Source organism: Urocitellus parryii, chromosome 1 (genome assembly GCF_045843805.1).
Source record: "Urocitellus parryii isolate mUroPar1 chromosome 1, mUroPar1.hap1, whole genome shotgun sequence".
Classification (NCBI taxonomy): Eukaryota; Metazoa; Chordata; class Mammalia; order Rodentia; family Sciuridae; genus Urocitellus; species Urocitellus parryii.
In genome coordinates, this window is record NC_135531.1 from 40,975,682 (window position 1) to 40,993,168 (window position 17,487).

Consider the following 17,487-nt stretch of genomic DNA (forward strand, 5'->3'; position numbering starts at 1 on the left):
GATGTAGCTTAGTGGCACAATGCTTGGCTAGCATGCACAAAACCCTGAATTTAATACCTGCCCCTAAAAGGATGAATGATCAGACATATGAAAAACTAGCTCACTAATAATCAAACACAAATTAAAATTACCACCGTACTATTGTTAGATAATGTTTAATACCTATTAAAATATTTAAAAATTTACATAATAAGTCAGAATACTTGGAGACATTTCCCAAGTATTCCCAAGACTAGTTGTGTCCCATATAACTGTTCATAAGAATAAATAATTAATAGAAATTTTTGGAAACAATTTGCCAAAGAGTATAAGAACCACTAAAAACTTGATCTAGTAATATATTTAAACTTACTGTCAAGAAAAAATCCAAAAATAGAAAAAGTAAGTAAATGTTTAATAAATGCTTGAAAATGCAGACAGTAATGCTGACTCAAGGATTTAAGTTTAATAAAAGTAAATAAATATTTATTTTTGCAAGTTTAGTACAATAGCAAACAATCAAAAACCACCTAAATTCCAACATTCCATCAGGGAATGGTCAAGTAGTAAATTCAATAACTTTATGTTTGAACTCACAGAAGTAATATTCACCAATTAAGTTACAATTTAAAATCAGGCTTCCAAGAAATAAAGATTTATATTTCCTATAATCCTAACAGTATGTTATCATTAATGTCTACAGCACACATACTTATGTCCAAATAGAATATAATGGATATATTCCAAAATGGTGAACTAGGAATGGTAAGGGGCTTTGTATACCTTTTTTTTTTCTTTTTCTATCATCACTGTTATATCATTTGTGCCTTTAAACAATGAAAAACTGAGATGGGGGGGGAATACCTTTCCAGAACAAAGTTGTTGTGGTAGATAATGAAAAAGTTTCTAACCAAAAGAAGATTTTATGTGCACTTAAAAATTATTATTTTCAGAAAAGCAGAAATCCATTTAAAAATAGATCAGTGATTCTCCGTAAGTTGACAATCTGAAATCATTCATAACATATTACATGCAGACTTTAAGGGGCCAGATATATGTCTGGAATCTCTTTGGTAGGTTACACAGTAAATTCTGCCACTGCTCCTGGAGGTGTCCTCTATATTGCTGGACAGCCACGGTACAACCACACAGGCCAGGTTGTTATCTACAGAATGGAAGATGGGGACATCAAGATTCTCCAGACACTCAGTGGAGAACAGGTAAGCTTGAAAAATGTTTCCAATTAGTTTCTTCACATTCCATGTATGTCTCTGTCTAGAATATTCTAAATATTCTAAAAGCAATACCTGCATAGTCAATATCCACCATAAGCAGGGTTACCTATTAGATTCTTTGGAAAGATGTAACATGTCTGTACCTTTGGCCTCATAAACACTGCAGATGGATGGAAGTGAAGATAAGATGTAGAGATAATAGGGGTAGATGCAGATTGCAAAATATGTACAAGAAAAGAGATCTAAAACATTAAGAATCATAAAAGTGCCAGGGATATAGAGAGTATATTCAGAAAGTAGAAAGACTATTTTAAGTTAAGATTGGTGTAAAAAGCCATAATAAGTGATGGAATTTGGGGTGAGTCTAGAAGGAAAGATAAAATATAGATAAGTAGAAAGAAAAGTAAAAGAGAATGTTAAAAAGATAATGGGGACCCTTATTGTGTGAAACATTGAATCACAAACTAAAAAGTTTGACTTATACCCCCAAAGTATTGGGAAATTGATTGTAACACAAATTGGAAAATTATTATTAGATTACACTAATTACATTAAAATTAGATTAAGAAATTATACATGCAATAGGCAAACATAAATACTTATAGTACTTTTTAGACCAAAAGAATAGCATCTATCTATGATATTTGTTGTTGTTGTTGTTGCTGTTTGGGGGATTTTAATAACTTGGGTAATGTTTGTCTATTTTTATAGTTTTCTGAATTTTCCAAGTGTTCTACAATGAGAAATTATTAACTTTATTCTGCAGTCCTCAAGGGGGTTCTTCTTAGGGCTCAGTAGGTATTTTATCTCAGTAAACTAGACCAGCACAACGTACAGCCCAGGTGCTACAAACTTACACAAGGCAGGTCTACAACTGCCCTGTCTCTAAAGTCCTCTCTTCATAGGAGCTAGTATTCTTTATGACAGTAGCACAAAGTTTACAGGGTGTCTGCAAAGGGCAAGCTAGCTACAGTGCCACCACCCAAAGAAACCCAAAATATGTTACCTCTCTCAGGTAGAGTTCACTCCTGATTCCACATGACCTCAATACAACATTCCAGCCATTGCTTGATTTCACCACCATGTGATGCTTGACAATATAATTGGAATCCTATCCTCAGCTGGTTCCCAGGGGAATCTCAGAGTACACCAGAGGTCAGATTCTCATATACCAGGCAAAAGTGTTTTTATCAACTCTTTGCCACATTCATGCTCACAAAATGCATCAGCAATAAAAATGAAGCTGTCGTCGTGATTTAAGGATGATGTAAGAACCTAAAATAAGATATTAACAATCAAACATGGAAAAGGAAGAGGTATAGGCACAAATAAAGAGGAGTTGAGAAAGTAAAATGAAGCATTTTAGATGACATCTTCCGTCGATTATCTTTCTGTTATTGTCTACAAGTGAAAAGAAGTATAGAATTTTGTGGGAAACTGCTTACTTGAGTAGAGGAAAATAGCATGAATGATTTAAATCATGAGTGGTTTCAGTTTTAACCTGCAAATCTAAGAGAAATGTGGCTCCAGTAGAACAAACAGTTGTGGTACTTTTTAAAAAAAGTTTTAAAAAATGGTATTAAGATTTTGATATGTTTTTTTGTAGTAATAAGCACAAATTCAGATGCTTGCAGATGTAAGTAAGGTAAAATAAATGAGAAAAGCTGCTGGGCATTAAACACTAAAAAGTGGGGGAACCCTGGTCAGCGTGGGGAATAAAAACCTGATGCTGACAGAGCCCACTATATTTTTTTAAATGTTTGTGATTAATATAATATTGAAAATCCTTCTAAGCCCTTCAAGTCTGTGAGAAAATTACCTTCAAAAGCCATAAAAAGTACTTCTCAAAATATCTATATGTCTATCAATGCAGAATTTGAGCCTCAAGGATGAAAACAGAAAGAAATGTACAATATGCTGTGAACATGTTTGGGAAGCTTTGGTGGTCTAGGGTAAGAGAATAGAAAGGAAACCTCAGATCTGGGCTCTCAGGGAGGCCAATGTTTAGGGGATGGGACCAGCAAAGAAGAAAGAAAAAGGATGATTGGTGATATAGGAACAGAATCGTAAGAGCAAAAATGAAAGCACAGAATCTGGGATGGGAAGTGTCAATAAGAGAGGAACTAAGAGTGTCAAATATTAAACGTATTTTAAAAGGTGATTTAAGCATTTAGATAGTGAAATGTGAGTTCCTGGCTTTTCCCCTAAACAGATCTCTATCTTTAAAAAAGACAATATATTGCCGCAAGGGGATGGCCCCCTGTGATCCTTTCTTATTTTTCCATCTTTCATAACTGCTGGGACAAGAATTACCCATTGTTAAACAGATAATCATCTAAGACCATGAGATAACATACCCTACAGTATCCCAAAACCAGTCAGCTCATTTTAATGCATTTATTTCATAATTTCCTATTACTATACTTAAACATATATGAAGCCATTTTAGAATGCCTTCTCCTCTTTATCTATTTTCCTTAAAAAAAAAAAAGCCATTGTAGTATTATCTATCTGGTTTGTGGAGAAAGGCAAAAATCTAAAGAAAATCGTTTCTGTTACTTTTAAGCTATAAAATCAGTGACATCTATTTCCCCTCAAAGATGAAATAGACTGATATTCTTTAGCTTAAAAAAAATACTCAACCAGTTTCTATATTTCATTTCCTTTGTCAACCAAACATCAATCATGTTCTAAATTGAAAAAAGTAAGAAAAATGCAGATTTTAACTTCCTTGAGAATGTCTGATGTTAACCGGGCTGTCTTGTTTTGTCTTATGCCCTAGATTGGTTCCTATTTTGGTAGTGTTTTAACTACAGTTGACATTGATAAAGATTCTAACACTGACATCCTTCTGGTCGGGGCTCCCATGTACATGGGAACAGAGAAAGAGGAACAAGGAAAAGTGTACGTGTATATTCTGAATCAGGTAATGGTATCTGAATTTGGTATCTGAAACCCAGGAAAACCTTTTTCCCTTTCTTCAATTTTGAATAATGCATTTCTGATTTTTTTAATTCAATTTAGAAAAATGAGCAAAGATTTTAGCTCCCGTTCATCTCACCAAACTCTGTTTTGAAAGGAATATTTTAAATTTTAATTAAATCATTCCAACCCTTAGATATTTTCTGCTTGGAAATATGAAGTGCTGGTTGGTTGGTTGGTTTGTTGTCAGAATACATAGGATAGAAAAGACGAAAATAAAATTAACTAAACTGCTAAATAAATCCACCTGTAAACTATATTCATCCTTGAGTATCATTAGAGATGTAGTTGGTTGGACGGTAGAAAAGAGGTAGTTAGATCCAAATCAGTGACATCAGATGCTTCCCAGAAGACACTGTAGTTACTTTTTTTAAAAAAAAATTTCCTCCAAGAAAATATGTTTGTTTGTTTGTTTGTTAATAAAGAAGAAGAAGAAGAAAATAGGTTCTTGAGCACCTTGGCTAGTACTTTGTCCTTGCTTTCTGCCCCTGCCTCCACCCTCGCCCCCCAAATACACACACACACACACACACACACACACACACACACACGCACACACACTCTAGGCAGCTTTAGAGAAAGTTGCTTTCTGAACAGCATGTATTTCTTCTTTGTTTTATGGGGGAGAATTGAAGAGAGAAAAAGAGCACAAAATTTGGCAGAAACTGAGGAATAAAAAAAAATCAGTTGTTCGGATTTGAAAATATGCTATTTATTACAAACTCATTTGATTGTGTTAAAAAGAGATTCTTAAATTTCTTTCTGATAATTCTACAATCTCTTCTTTGGAATCCCTAACTTTGCTTTCACTTTTTAAGAAATTTTACAAACTGTACTAGTAATGTACAGATGGTTCTTAATAGTGTTAATTTGGCACGCACTTTAAAAATCTACTCTGCTCTACTAGTGACAGAAATCCATAGTATCCTGTTTATCTTTTTTCCAGACAAGATTTGAATATCAAATGAGCCTGGAACCAATTAAGCAGACTTGCTGTTCATCTCTGAAGCACAACTCATGCACAAAAGAAAACAAAAATGAGCCTTGCGGGGCTCGTTTTGGAACAGCAATTGCTGCTGTAAAAGATCTCAATCTTGACGGATTTAATGACGTCGTGATAGGGGCCCCCCTGGAGAACGATCACGCAGGAGCCGTCTACATTTATCATGGTAGTGGGAAGACTGTAAGGAAAGAGTATGCACAAGTAAGAAGTTAAACCTACAAATCCCCACCTTCTAATGCTGAGTGGCATTGCCTGGCTACTTAATGAGCTATTTGATTTCTTTCTTCTCACTCTGTTGGGAAACTCAATTCTAATTCTCTCCTGAGAAGTTTTTTTTTTTTTTTTTTTTTTTTTTTTTTTAAGAATGATTCCTTCTCATTTCACACTTTTATCTGGTTTCTTTTCTGTTATTATTTGCCATATCTCTAGGATTTGATCTTTTGAAATGGCAAAAAAACAAAAACAAAAAAGAACACTTCATAATAATGCCATTTAATATCTGCAAAGTGTTTGATCCTAAAGAGAGGGTATTTCTCTGAAGAAGAGAACAATAATTATGATTTAGCCAATAAAGGAGGCAAGAGTGAGATTGTTTTCATATTTAGTGTTCATATTGTTATAATAAGATGTCATTAAATTTATATTTGTGAATTAAATTGGCATATTTTCATCACATAAATTTGAGTTTCTGAAGGTCTATAATTTTCTTGTAAGTAATCCTCATTGGAAGAAAATTGTATAAGAGGGCTTAATCTGCAGGGGATTCCTGTTGCTCCTGTTTTAAATTTATTATCCATTAATAGCTCTAATCTATTAATTTAATTTCCTCATACATGAGAAAAATATTAATTTACAGAAATGCTTAATGTGGTACAAAAACAAGAGATTTTGAAGTAGTTCTAATGTAATTGTTTTTCTGTAATAATAGTTGGTTAGTCATTGAATAATTAATCATGAATAAAATAAAACTCACCACTTTCTAGCTTATGTGCCATGAAAAGAAATCATAACATTACTTATTTAATTTTGCATCTGAGTGGTCTCCTTGTTCTGTAGTCAAGAGAGTTCTCAAAATCTATTATGTATGGTAAAGTGTTGAATTTTTCATGAAGTCATAATGACATTAATAGTGAACAAACCAAAGGGTTATTTCAGTAACAAAGTTTCTGTTCATTTGATAAATGATTTGTTTCTGTTAAAAATCGTCATGGTATTAAATACTTCACTAAAGACAGGCATTATTAACCATTGGGACATGATGAAACCAAGAAATGCAGGAAGAGGTATCTTTCTTTTGTTCCACCACTTTTATTCTTTCACTATTAATCCTGCTAATTCAATGGAATGGCATTTGAAGAAGAAAAAAGAAGACATTTTGTCATTTAATGGAACAGATTTTCATAAGAAATTTATTTTGTAAAATAGTGGTAAATCAAAATGCATCTTTAAACAAAAATAACAAAGCAGAATATTAAAGTTAGACTCATTTAATTATCAGCAAAATGCTTTCCCAGGGAACAAGTGAGGATGTGTTTACTTGTTTCCATGGGAACCAGAGGTGCTGCTTGTGTACAGGATAATCAAATGGAATTAAGTCCTCCCAAACCATCTCCTTATTTGTTTGCTGAAAAATGTGGAAAGACTTTCCAATGGGACATACAATTTTTAGCATGAGAAATGTTTCCAATTGGTTTGCCTTATGTGGCTTCTTGTTTTCTGTTATTTAAGTAAAAAACAAGAAGATGATAACACCCCAAGTTTAGAGGGGGTCTGTCAGTCCTGCCTCCTTGCCAGCAGACTTTATTAAATTAGTATCATCATATACCAATGCTAAATCAAGAAGTGCAGATATCTATGTATGGTGATATAAAGAAATCAGCTCAATATTCACTTCTACTTACATTGAGGATACATGTGAGTGGAGTTGGTCTATTGTGACCTTGACTTTTAGGACAATTTTTGGCACACAGTAAAAAAGACTGAATATCGAATCATGGCATGATGGCACATGCCTGTGATCCCAGCAGCTAGGGAAGCTGAGGCAGGATGATGGTGAGTTCAAAGCCAGCAGCAGCAAAAGCAAGGCATTAAGTAACTCAGTGAGAACCTGTCTCTAAATAAAATGCAAATTAGGTTGGAGATGTGGCTCAGTGCCAAGTGTCCCGGAGTTCAATCCCTGGTATCCACACCAAAGAAAAAAGACTGAATATTGAAAAATGTACTTGATGGAATATGTTATTTATAACCAGACACAAAGTTTAATGAACCCAAATTGACCCCTAGAACAATCCTCCATTCCCCTACTTGCTTTTATAATAGGTTTTTTTTTCAAGATTTTCATTGCCTTTAATTATCTCTGTACAATGGGATTAAAAAGTAACTAGAAAGGAGAGTCAGTTAATCATGATGTTTCCCTTGAGAATACAAGATGATACTACATAATCTTTTCCCTTCTCTGTGGTGCCAATCATTCTGAAATGATTCTGTCTGTACTATAAAAAGAACAATATCCTTTGGGAACTTCTAAATATTTCCTTTTGTCACTACATGAGGGGCCTCCTGTTTCACAAAAAAAGTTTGATTTCAATATTTGTTAACCAATATAAATTCCCAGATTATTTGAAGCTCTTTTGCACAAACTCTAACATAAAATTCTCCATTGGGATTTTCACAGCATATTCCATCAGGTGGGGATGGAAAGACACTGAAATTTTTTGGCCAGTCTATCCATGGAGAAATGGATTTAAATGGTGATGGTCTGACTGATGTGACTATTGGGGGCCTTGGAGGGGCTGCCCTCTTTTGGTATGTATTTTATAACATCTGATTAATCCAACAGTATTTCACAAATAATTCCAGAGCTCAGACTGTGACTGGAACTCATGCCATAACAAATTTCTTCTACTTCCTTTTATGCTCTGTCATGCAAATACAAATTATTCAGTGGAATAAGTTGGAGGAATCATTGAATCTTAAAAAACAGAGAAGCTATATTAAAGGAACAAATAGAATGAACTCTTAATTTGGAGTTCTATTATATACTTGACAATAAAATAGATATTCTGTTTTGAGGAAGATGTGTATAAATAACTTTGAGTTTTATACAGATATTAGGATAATCATATCTTAATTCATTTAGCTGATTCACAGAAATACACACAGTCCTTGTCATAACCCCAGCTGTACTGACAGCAGATAAAGAAAATGGATACTGGGACATAAAGAGCAAGTTTTGCAATGCTGAAATAGGGGTTGAATCTGAGTACAAATGGCAGATGATGAATAGAGGTAGTCAAAAACATTCAAATAGTGAGAGTCCTGTCACATGGACTAGACTGAGCCATTGCTACTGTAAAGATCTAGTGAAAGCAGAAAGAATGTATAGGGTGGAAAGTGGTCAAGGTGGCCTCATGTCTGGAGAATCCATACTACTAACAGGAAATCAGACATGTCCATTCATTGCTGTTGAAAGGGTAAACTGGCTGATATTTTATACAAGTTTTAAAATGTGCGTGCACATTCAGGCACGGTTGCACATACCTGTAATCCCAGCAGCTTGGAAGGCTGAGACAGCAGGATCACAAGTTCAAAGCCAGCCTCAGCAATGGCAAGGCACTAAACAGCTCAGTGAGACCCTGTCCCTAAATCAAATACAAAAATAGGGCTTAGGGATGTGGCTCATTGGTTAAGTGCCCCTGAGTTCAATCTCCAGTACCAAAAAACAAAAATTTGGATTTATATACATATATGTATATATCTATACACATATGTATGCTTGTGTATATGTGTAAGAAGGACCTGTGTGTTTATATATGCATATATGTATGTATTTGCATAAGTCTCTATTCTTTTGCTAATAAATAAAACATTAAGGATACTAAATGTTCATGGCTATTACTGCTGAGGCAGAATTATGTGATTTCTATTTTCTTATGCATTTCTATGTTTTTCATGTTTCCAGTGAATAAATTGTTTAAAAACTATCAAAAAAATAAAAAAGAAAATGAAAACCATGTTTGACCACAGATAATTGAGACTGGGAAAAGCAAAACATGGAGAAGGAATGGAGTACTATATGGTTTTTCTTCTTAAAGTCAAAGTCAATTTAAGATTTACGTGAAATAACACACATGGTTAACACAATGCCTCAAGTGTTACTCTGCTTCTTCTTCCCAGACATAGGCACAGCTGAACCCACAAGAATAGACAAATCTCTTAGTCTAGATGAAGGTTAACTGGGGCCCACAAGTTTTCTAGGGACCTCTGGACCATTTCAAATTGGGGAAACAAACTTAGAGATTCCCCCAAATATTGTTTTGGTTCTGAGCTCTTCCCCAGGCACTTTGTTTTACTTTTTTCCCATTACAAGCAAAACTAGATCCTAAGACTTTAAACCAAATGCCCAGGATATTTCTAAAAGAGCCTGGATCTCCGCAGAACATAAGATACATTCTCTTCTCCATCGATGACTCATTAGAGGAAAGGATTCCTCAGGATATACAAAGGAGACTCTTCTGATGCTGTCACATTGCACTGCCAACTTGATGGCATTCATGAAATGCATAAAGGTGTGAGTGATTTTCATTATTTATGTGTTTGCAGGTCCCGAGATGTGGCTGTAGTTAAAGTGACCATGAATTTTGAACCGAATAAAGTGAATATTCAAAAGAAAAACTGCCATATGGAGGGAAAGGAAACAGTGTGCATAAATGCTACAATATGTTTTGATGCAAAATTGAAGTCCAAAGAAGACTCAATTTACAAAGCGGGTAAGCTTATTTAAGCAAGTACTTTGGGGCACAGTGAAATCCAGTAGAATTTGGTACAGGCATATCAACTCAGAGGCAGCAATTTGAAATGGACTTCAAAAAAAGTCTGTTTTGTTTTTTGTTTTTTGTTTTTTCAATTTTCAAAGAATCCTCTCCCTTCTTCTGCCCCCTCCTGGGGAAGATTGATATTGCAGGTGACCTAAGTACTTAACTCCTTTTTTTTCCCTTTTTTTAAAATTTGTTCTAATTAGTTCTACATGATAGCAGATTGCATTTTGATTCATTGTACACAATTGCAGCACAACTTTTTATTTCTATGGTTGTACAGGATGTAGAGTTGCACCATGTGGGTATACATGTTCCTAGGGTAATGATGTTCATCTCATTCCACCGGTGTGTCTGCCCCCTTGCTCCTTCCCCTTTTCTCTCTCCCCTTTGCCCCAATCAAAGTTCCTCAGCCCCCTCTCATTATGTATCAGCATCCACTTATCAGAGAGAACATTTGGCCTTTGGTTTTTTGGGATTGGCTTACTTCACTTAGCATGATATTCTCCAGCTCCATCCATTTGCCTGCAAATACTATAATTTTTATTCTTTTTTAATGCTAAGCAATATTCCATTGTGTATATGTACCACAGTTTCTTTATCCAATCATTTGTTGAAGGGCATCTAGTTTGGTTCCATAATTTAGCTATTCTCAACTGAGCTGCTGTGAACATTGATGTGGCTATGTCACTATAGTATTCTGATGTTAAGTCCTTTGGGTATAGACTGGGAGTGGGATAGCTGAGTCAAATAGTGGTTCTGTTCCAAGTTTTTTAAGGGATCTCAATACTGCTTTCCATAGTGGTTGCACCAATTTGCAGTGCCAACAGCAATGTATGAGTGTATCTTTTTCTCTACATCTTCACCAACACTTATTGTTGCTTGTATTCTTGATAATTGCCAATCTGACAGGAGTGAGATGAAAACTTAGAGTAGTTTTGATTTGTATTTCTCTAATTACTAGAGAAGTTGAATACTTCTTCATATATTTGTTGATCAATTGTATATCTTATTCTGGGAAGTATCTATTCAGTTCCTTAGCCCATTTATTGATTGAGTTACTTATTTTTTGGGTGTTAAGCTTTTTGAGAACTATACAATAAAAACTATGGAATGCTAAAGAAAGAAAGGCTGGGGTTGTGGCTCAGTGGTAGGGTTCTCATCTAGCACGTATGAGGCCCTGAATTCAATCCTCAGCACCACATAAAAATGAAATAAAGATATTGTGTCCACCTACAACTAAAATAAATATTTTTTTTAAAAAAGAAAGACATTGAAGAAGATCTTAGAAGATGGAAAGATCACCCATGTTCCTGGATAGGAAGAATTAATATTGTCAAAATAGCCATACTACCAAAAGCATTTTACAGATTTAATGCAATTCCAATTAAAATCCCAACATTCCTTATAGAAATAGAAAAAGCAATCATGTAATTCATTTGGAAAAAATAAGAGACCCAGAGTAGCCAAAGCAATCCTTAGCAAGAAGAGTGAAGCAGGAGGCATCACAATACCAGACCTTAAACTATACTATAGAGTTACAGTAACAAAACAGCATAGTGTTGGTACCAAAATAGACTTATAGACCAATGGTACAGAATAGAGGACACAGAGACAAATCCACATAAATACAGTTATCTTATACTAAACAAAGGCATTGAAAACATTGGTGAAAAGATAACACATTCAACAAATGATGCTGGGCAAACTGGAAATCATATGCGGCAAAGTGAAATTAAACCACTATCTCTCACCATGCATAAAGCTCACCTCAAAGTGGATCAAGAATCTAGGAATTAGACCAGAGACCCTTCACCTAACAGAAGAAATAGGCCCAAATCTTTATCATGTTGGATTAGATCCTGACTTCCTTAACCAGACTTCTAAAGCACAAAAAATAAAATCAAGAATTAATAAATGGGATAGATTCAAATTAAAAAGCTTCTTCTCACCAAAGGAAACAACCAATAATGTGAAGAGAGAGCCTACAGAGAGGGAGAACATCTTTACTACATGCTCATCAGATAGAGCACTAATCTCCGGAGTATATAAAGAACTCAAACTACTTGTTCCTTTCTATTGACAAGGTCACACTAGTTTTTTACAGTCAGACTTATGACGTGTGGGCTTCTCAGGTGGCTCATGTCAGTCTGAGCATCTTTCTCCTTCTGCATTCTATACTTTCTAAGGAAGTTTTGAAATTATGTTGAAATATGTTGGAGCCAAAGCTGTAAGTCCATTGATTACAGAAGAGTAATTTACTCTGCAATCTGAATGACAAATTAATGAGAAAAAACCATTCATCCTTAAAATCTTTTTTTCTTAATTTGCTGTATATATGTACACATGTACTCTGAAATAGTCCCCTGAATAGAAAATAAATAAGGTATAGTAATGCAAAAATACAATTCAGGTTTTCATATGCAACATTATTTCATCTTATATGATGTTTGTAAAACAATTAAGGAATCAAATAAGGAATGTAGTCCTCAAATGAAGTACAAGATTTCACTTATATATACTTATTTTATTGAATTTAATAATGCTTTGAACATAATCTAAAATAGCATATTTTTATGAAAAAGGAAAAAATGCCATTAATGTCTTTTTATCTCTATTGAAATATGACATGATCAGTATTCCAAACAGTATTACAACATTTCTAAATTAATATTTTGAGTGAAAATCAAGTAAATACAGAATGGTCAGTAAATTAGATGGGTGGGTGTGTATGCATGTGAATGTGTACATCACATACATGTATGTCATATGTATGTACTTCATATATATGTATATCATAAGTAAGCATAATTCAATACATGATGAAATCATGATGAAATCAGAAAACAGTTCTATAGCACTCCTCAGGGTGGTCTTCTTGACTGCTAATATCATTATACTACACTAATGTGAATATGCCAAGAAATAAAACTTTTTTGTTTGATTAATTGCTCAAAAGATATTTCTATAATATTTATTCAATGAGTTGAATTGTGAAAATCATTCTTAAATAAACATTTTTGTCTATTCTTTTATTTTTATAGATATGCAGTATCGTGTCACTCTAGATTCACTAAGACAGATATCACGAAGTTTTTTCTCTGGAACTCAGGAGAGAAAGATTCAACGAAACATCATAGTTCAAGGATCAGAATGTACTAGGCACTCCTTCTACATGTTGGCAAGTAAATCATATATTATAGCTGCCTTATTCCAAACATAGAATATAATATAAATGTTGTATTTCAAGTCATTCAAGTTCTGACTATTTTATTTCAAAGTGGACAACATAAAGTAAATTTCATTTTGCTTGTTCCCTAATCAGAAAAAATAAATAAAAATTCCAGGTCATTTCCAAATGAGAAACTCTTTAATCTTCCCTGTGTGTATCCATATATTATAGAATCGAGGAATCATGAATGAGGACTCCTCATTCCCTTATTCTTTCCATTCTTGCATTTATTCACTTTTTTCAACTTGAAAATACCACTTGACTTCTCTGGACCTCATCAGTGATCAGTGATTAACTGCCCTGACGGCAGACTATTAACTGGGACATATGCTCTCGGGGTCCATTGGTATTATTATTTTTTTAATCTTCTGAGGGTTTGTGCTACTTCAGTTTCTTTCTGTTTCAGTGGATGAGAGAGGTTTGGAAAGCAAATTATTAATCTCTAGAGATGGCTGATAAGCGAATTTGTACCATTTTAAATGTATTTTCTTGTGGTATTGCATATGTGGGGAGTGTTTTCAACCTAGGGTGAGAGTTTCTTAAACATTTTCCTAAAGTGTACATGATAATAATTTTTTTCTAAAGCAGAATAAAGGTAGTGAGGAAACACTGATTTGAGTAACAGAGATTAAGACTTATTCGCTTGATCATGACCTTGTAGTTTCAAAGGATACAGGCTGATTTTCCAACTTGTGACTGGCTTTCAAATTCTTCATGTATTTATATAAAATATTTTGGAAAAATATAGTTAGGATGAGGAGAGTGACAGAAAATGTGCATCCTGGTATGCCACATTTATTCTTTCTCAATGGTTTCTGTGCCAGTATGACCTATGATAGACATCAGAATAAACTTACTCTATCAACATAAAGATCAATATTTTGATCTGAAAAAAAAAGTTGGAGTAATCCCTCTGATGTTGCTCATCAGAACTGAACATTTAGGAGTTAAAACTTTTGGGTCAAATCCCATGTGCGTAAGACAGATATGGCATTGCCACCAGTCTCCTAAAAGCAATTGCAGTTTGTTTGTTCCCAAGTTCAGTATCTTCACCATGTCCAGGTACCCAAGTACCTTAAAAGAAACAAACTAGCTTCAAAATTTCCAAAATTTCCTGCCTAACTTGTTCTGGAGTTAGCCAGGTGGAATTTCTATCCCAACTTCCCCACATTCTGTGTTACTTTAATAAAGTTATTTGGCCATAGAGGCTCAACTAAGCCAATATAAAATAAAAACCCTAATAGTTATTCACCTTAAAGAAGTATTGAAAATAATTTGTAAGCTAGTAATTTTGGACACTATAAATGAAAACTATTATTAGTGATAATTTTGGAATTATTAATAATGTTCACATCATTTCTATATCAATTTGCATTATAAAATTTTATATATATATAATAAAAATAAAATATAAGTCCATTTAAAGGCAGTTTGCCCTTCTGAAATTGATAGGCTTTCCTAGAAGTATTACATACTGATTTTTTAGTTCAAGGTATCAAGAGAAATGACATTGCTATGCATGCAGATCAGGGTAGTATATCCTGACCTGGGACAAGGTATGCTGTATCCCATTACTTCAGCAGACCCCTTTGAGGAGCCATAGGTGAGTCAACTGGTTACATTCTGAAACCTCTGCTTCCCAGCTGTGTCTCTTGTCAAAGCAGAAAGGCCATCTCCATCCATCAAAGCAAAAGTCTGATGAGGCATATTGTCAAATTAGTTGTAAAAAAAAATGTTCTAGTAAGCCACAGGGCAGAGAAAGCTACAAGATTAGAATGTCTGGTCAGTATGATACCAATGACATATTTTATGTTTCAAACTCTAGGACAAGCATGACTTTCAGGATTCTGTGAGAATAACTTTGGATTTTAATCTTACTGATCCAGAAAATGGCCCAATCCTTGATGATTCTCTACCAAATTCAGTACATGAATACGTAAGTCAGATTTTTTTAAATTCAGAGTACCTACTTGTGACTGTATTAGCAAAAAGCTTGAAGCACATATATCTATATATGTGATATTATTATATATATTATGTTACATTTATGTAATTAGACACCTTTCCTAACCCTTTAACTTCCTATTGCTGGAGTTTAAGGAAACTAATAAATGATTCAGGACCAATCAAAAGAAATGCCCCCCTTTACCCTAGGGAGCACTACTTGGTTATCTATGATCTGAGTCCAAGGTTTACTTGGTAAACCTTGGACTCAGATCATAGATAACCAAGTAGTGACAGTGTTGTGGACCCATCTCTGGCCTTCTTCACTGGGGCCCACCTGTAAAACTTGCAAATGGAGTAAATCATAATGTATGCTTCCCTTGTCCACATTGCTGCCCCAAAGGCAAATAGACTAGAAGGGGCTGAGCTGTGCTCCCCAGGTCCTGCTTCCAAATTCAGAATTCAATGCCCCACACCTGACAGTAAATAGGGAACAGAGGTGGAGGAGAGTGCCATGCAGCACCAGTAGAGGAAATATTCAAGATGAGGAATTAGTTTTCCGCATACACCTATTTTCTACTCTCTTCCTACCTTCCAAATAGATTCCTTGTCTTATACATACCAGGCACAGGGCTTGCAGTAAAACCTAGGAATATGTCAACATGAAGGTAGTAATTAGATTGTGGAGAACTTCACAGCACTACAGGAACTTCTGTGTAGTTTGGGGAGTCCAGGAAAGCCCCCTACACAGTTAGGTGGAGACCTGAAGGTGTGGACGATTTTCCATCCCACTTAATCAGGGGAAGCAGAGGGGATCATATGTATGAAGGTCCTGAGATATTAAAAAAAAAAAAAGCTAAATTGTACTCATTTCTGTGGCTTGAACTAAAGAACAAGGGGAGAGGTGATGTGAGTTGAGGGCTGAAGGCCAAAGCAGGGGCAAGATCCTTCAGGACTTGGTGCCACAGCATACTTTTTAAACTTTTATATGAGCCATGCAATATTGTTGGAAGTTTTAATTCAGCTTAATGTTGGGGCTGGATGTGCAATTCCTGAGGATTCCTTCAGCCACAATATGGAAAATGATCAAAGAGAAATGAGTGGGTGGGGGAGAGTAACTGGAGGCTATTACTTTAGTTCAGAGAGGAAGAGGAGGGATGAAAAAAGATTTAGGCAGTATTTAGAAGGGGGGGTGGATTGGACAGTGCTTGGAGATTGGCTGTGTTGTGTGGGTGTGGGGAGACTTAGTGAAGAAGAATCAAGCAGAACTACCAGACACATGGTGTGACCATTCTCCCACCCTCTAGACCCAGCTTTTTTATATTCCTAAGTATTTGATTCTTTTCAATAGAAAATCTTATAATTGGTGTTGAGTGGCTTTAATATCTTAGAATTCTTACCTTCTCTGACAGACTAAAGCTAGTGGAAAATAGCCATTCTTAAAAGGACTAGGAAAAATATATATGTATAAAAGTTTATTCTTTCCCTATAGATTTCAAGAATAAGTATAAAATTTCTTAAAATTTCTGCAGTACAATCTATCCTCATTATGACCTGCTTAACTTTTTCTGATACATGTAATTTCTGTTACATAAAAAGATACATAATTTTCAATAATGCATAACTACACTTTCAAAAATACTTTCTTGTTACTGTTTCAGATTCCTTTTGCCAAAGATTGTGGAAATAAGGAAAAATGTATCTCAGACCTGGTTCTGGATGTATCCACCAAAGAAAAGGGCCTGCTTATTGTCAAGTCTCAAAATGACAAGTTCAATGTTAGCCTGACAGTGAGAAATAAAAGGGACAGTGCCTATAACACCAGAACAATTGTGCAATATTCTCCAAATCTAATTTTTTCTGGAATTGAGGTAAACTTGTAGTTATTTATTTTCTCTCTTAGCAAGCATTTCTTGAATGTACTTTTCATACTACTGAGATACTTGCTCTTAACATATTATAATTTAGAAGAATAAAAAAGCTTTTTTGTATAAAGTAAACATACACTAGTGGTAAAAGCTTTTTAAAAAATCTTTTTGCTTTATTTCTTTGGAGATGTATCTTTCTTCTTATTCAGCTGGAGAAAGGAATAGTTGAAGTATAAAAATTGTATGTTTCACAAAGAACTTAAACCACTGAAATTGAGACTGAGTAAAGGAAGAATATATCAAAGCCAAAATATTTTAACAGAGTTGCAGAGAGGGATCCCTGTGCTAATATATGTAGATATAGATATCTGTATCTATGTACCTACATCTTTATATCACAGAGTAGTTAATACTTCCAAGTTTGAACTTT

General features: G+C 34.5%; 1 protein-coding gene across 1 annotated transcript in view; it reads left to right on the forward strand.

Moving 5' to 3' along the window:
* Positions 1–17,487, forward strand: part of Itga1 (integrin subunit alpha 1) — a 152,959-nt gene that overhangs the window by 106,011 nt on the left and 29,461 nt on the right. Inside the window, exons 12-19 of the mRNA XM_026385972.2 lie at positions 1,057–1,199; positions 3,997–4,140; positions 5,143–5,400; positions 7,874–8,004; positions 9,802–9,968; positions 13,058–13,194; positions 15,071–15,181; positions 16,851–17,060. Of these exons, the coding sequence (XP_026241757.1) occupies positions 1,057–1,199; positions 3,997–4,140; positions 5,143–5,400; positions 7,874–8,004; positions 9,802–9,968; positions 13,058–13,194; positions 15,071–15,181; positions 16,851–17,060 (1,301 nt within the window). The remainder of the gene's footprint in view (positions 1–1,056; positions 1,200–3,996; positions 4,141–5,142; positions 5,401–7,873; positions 8,005–9,801; positions 9,969–13,057; positions 13,195–15,070; positions 15,182–16,850; positions 17,061–17,487) is intronic.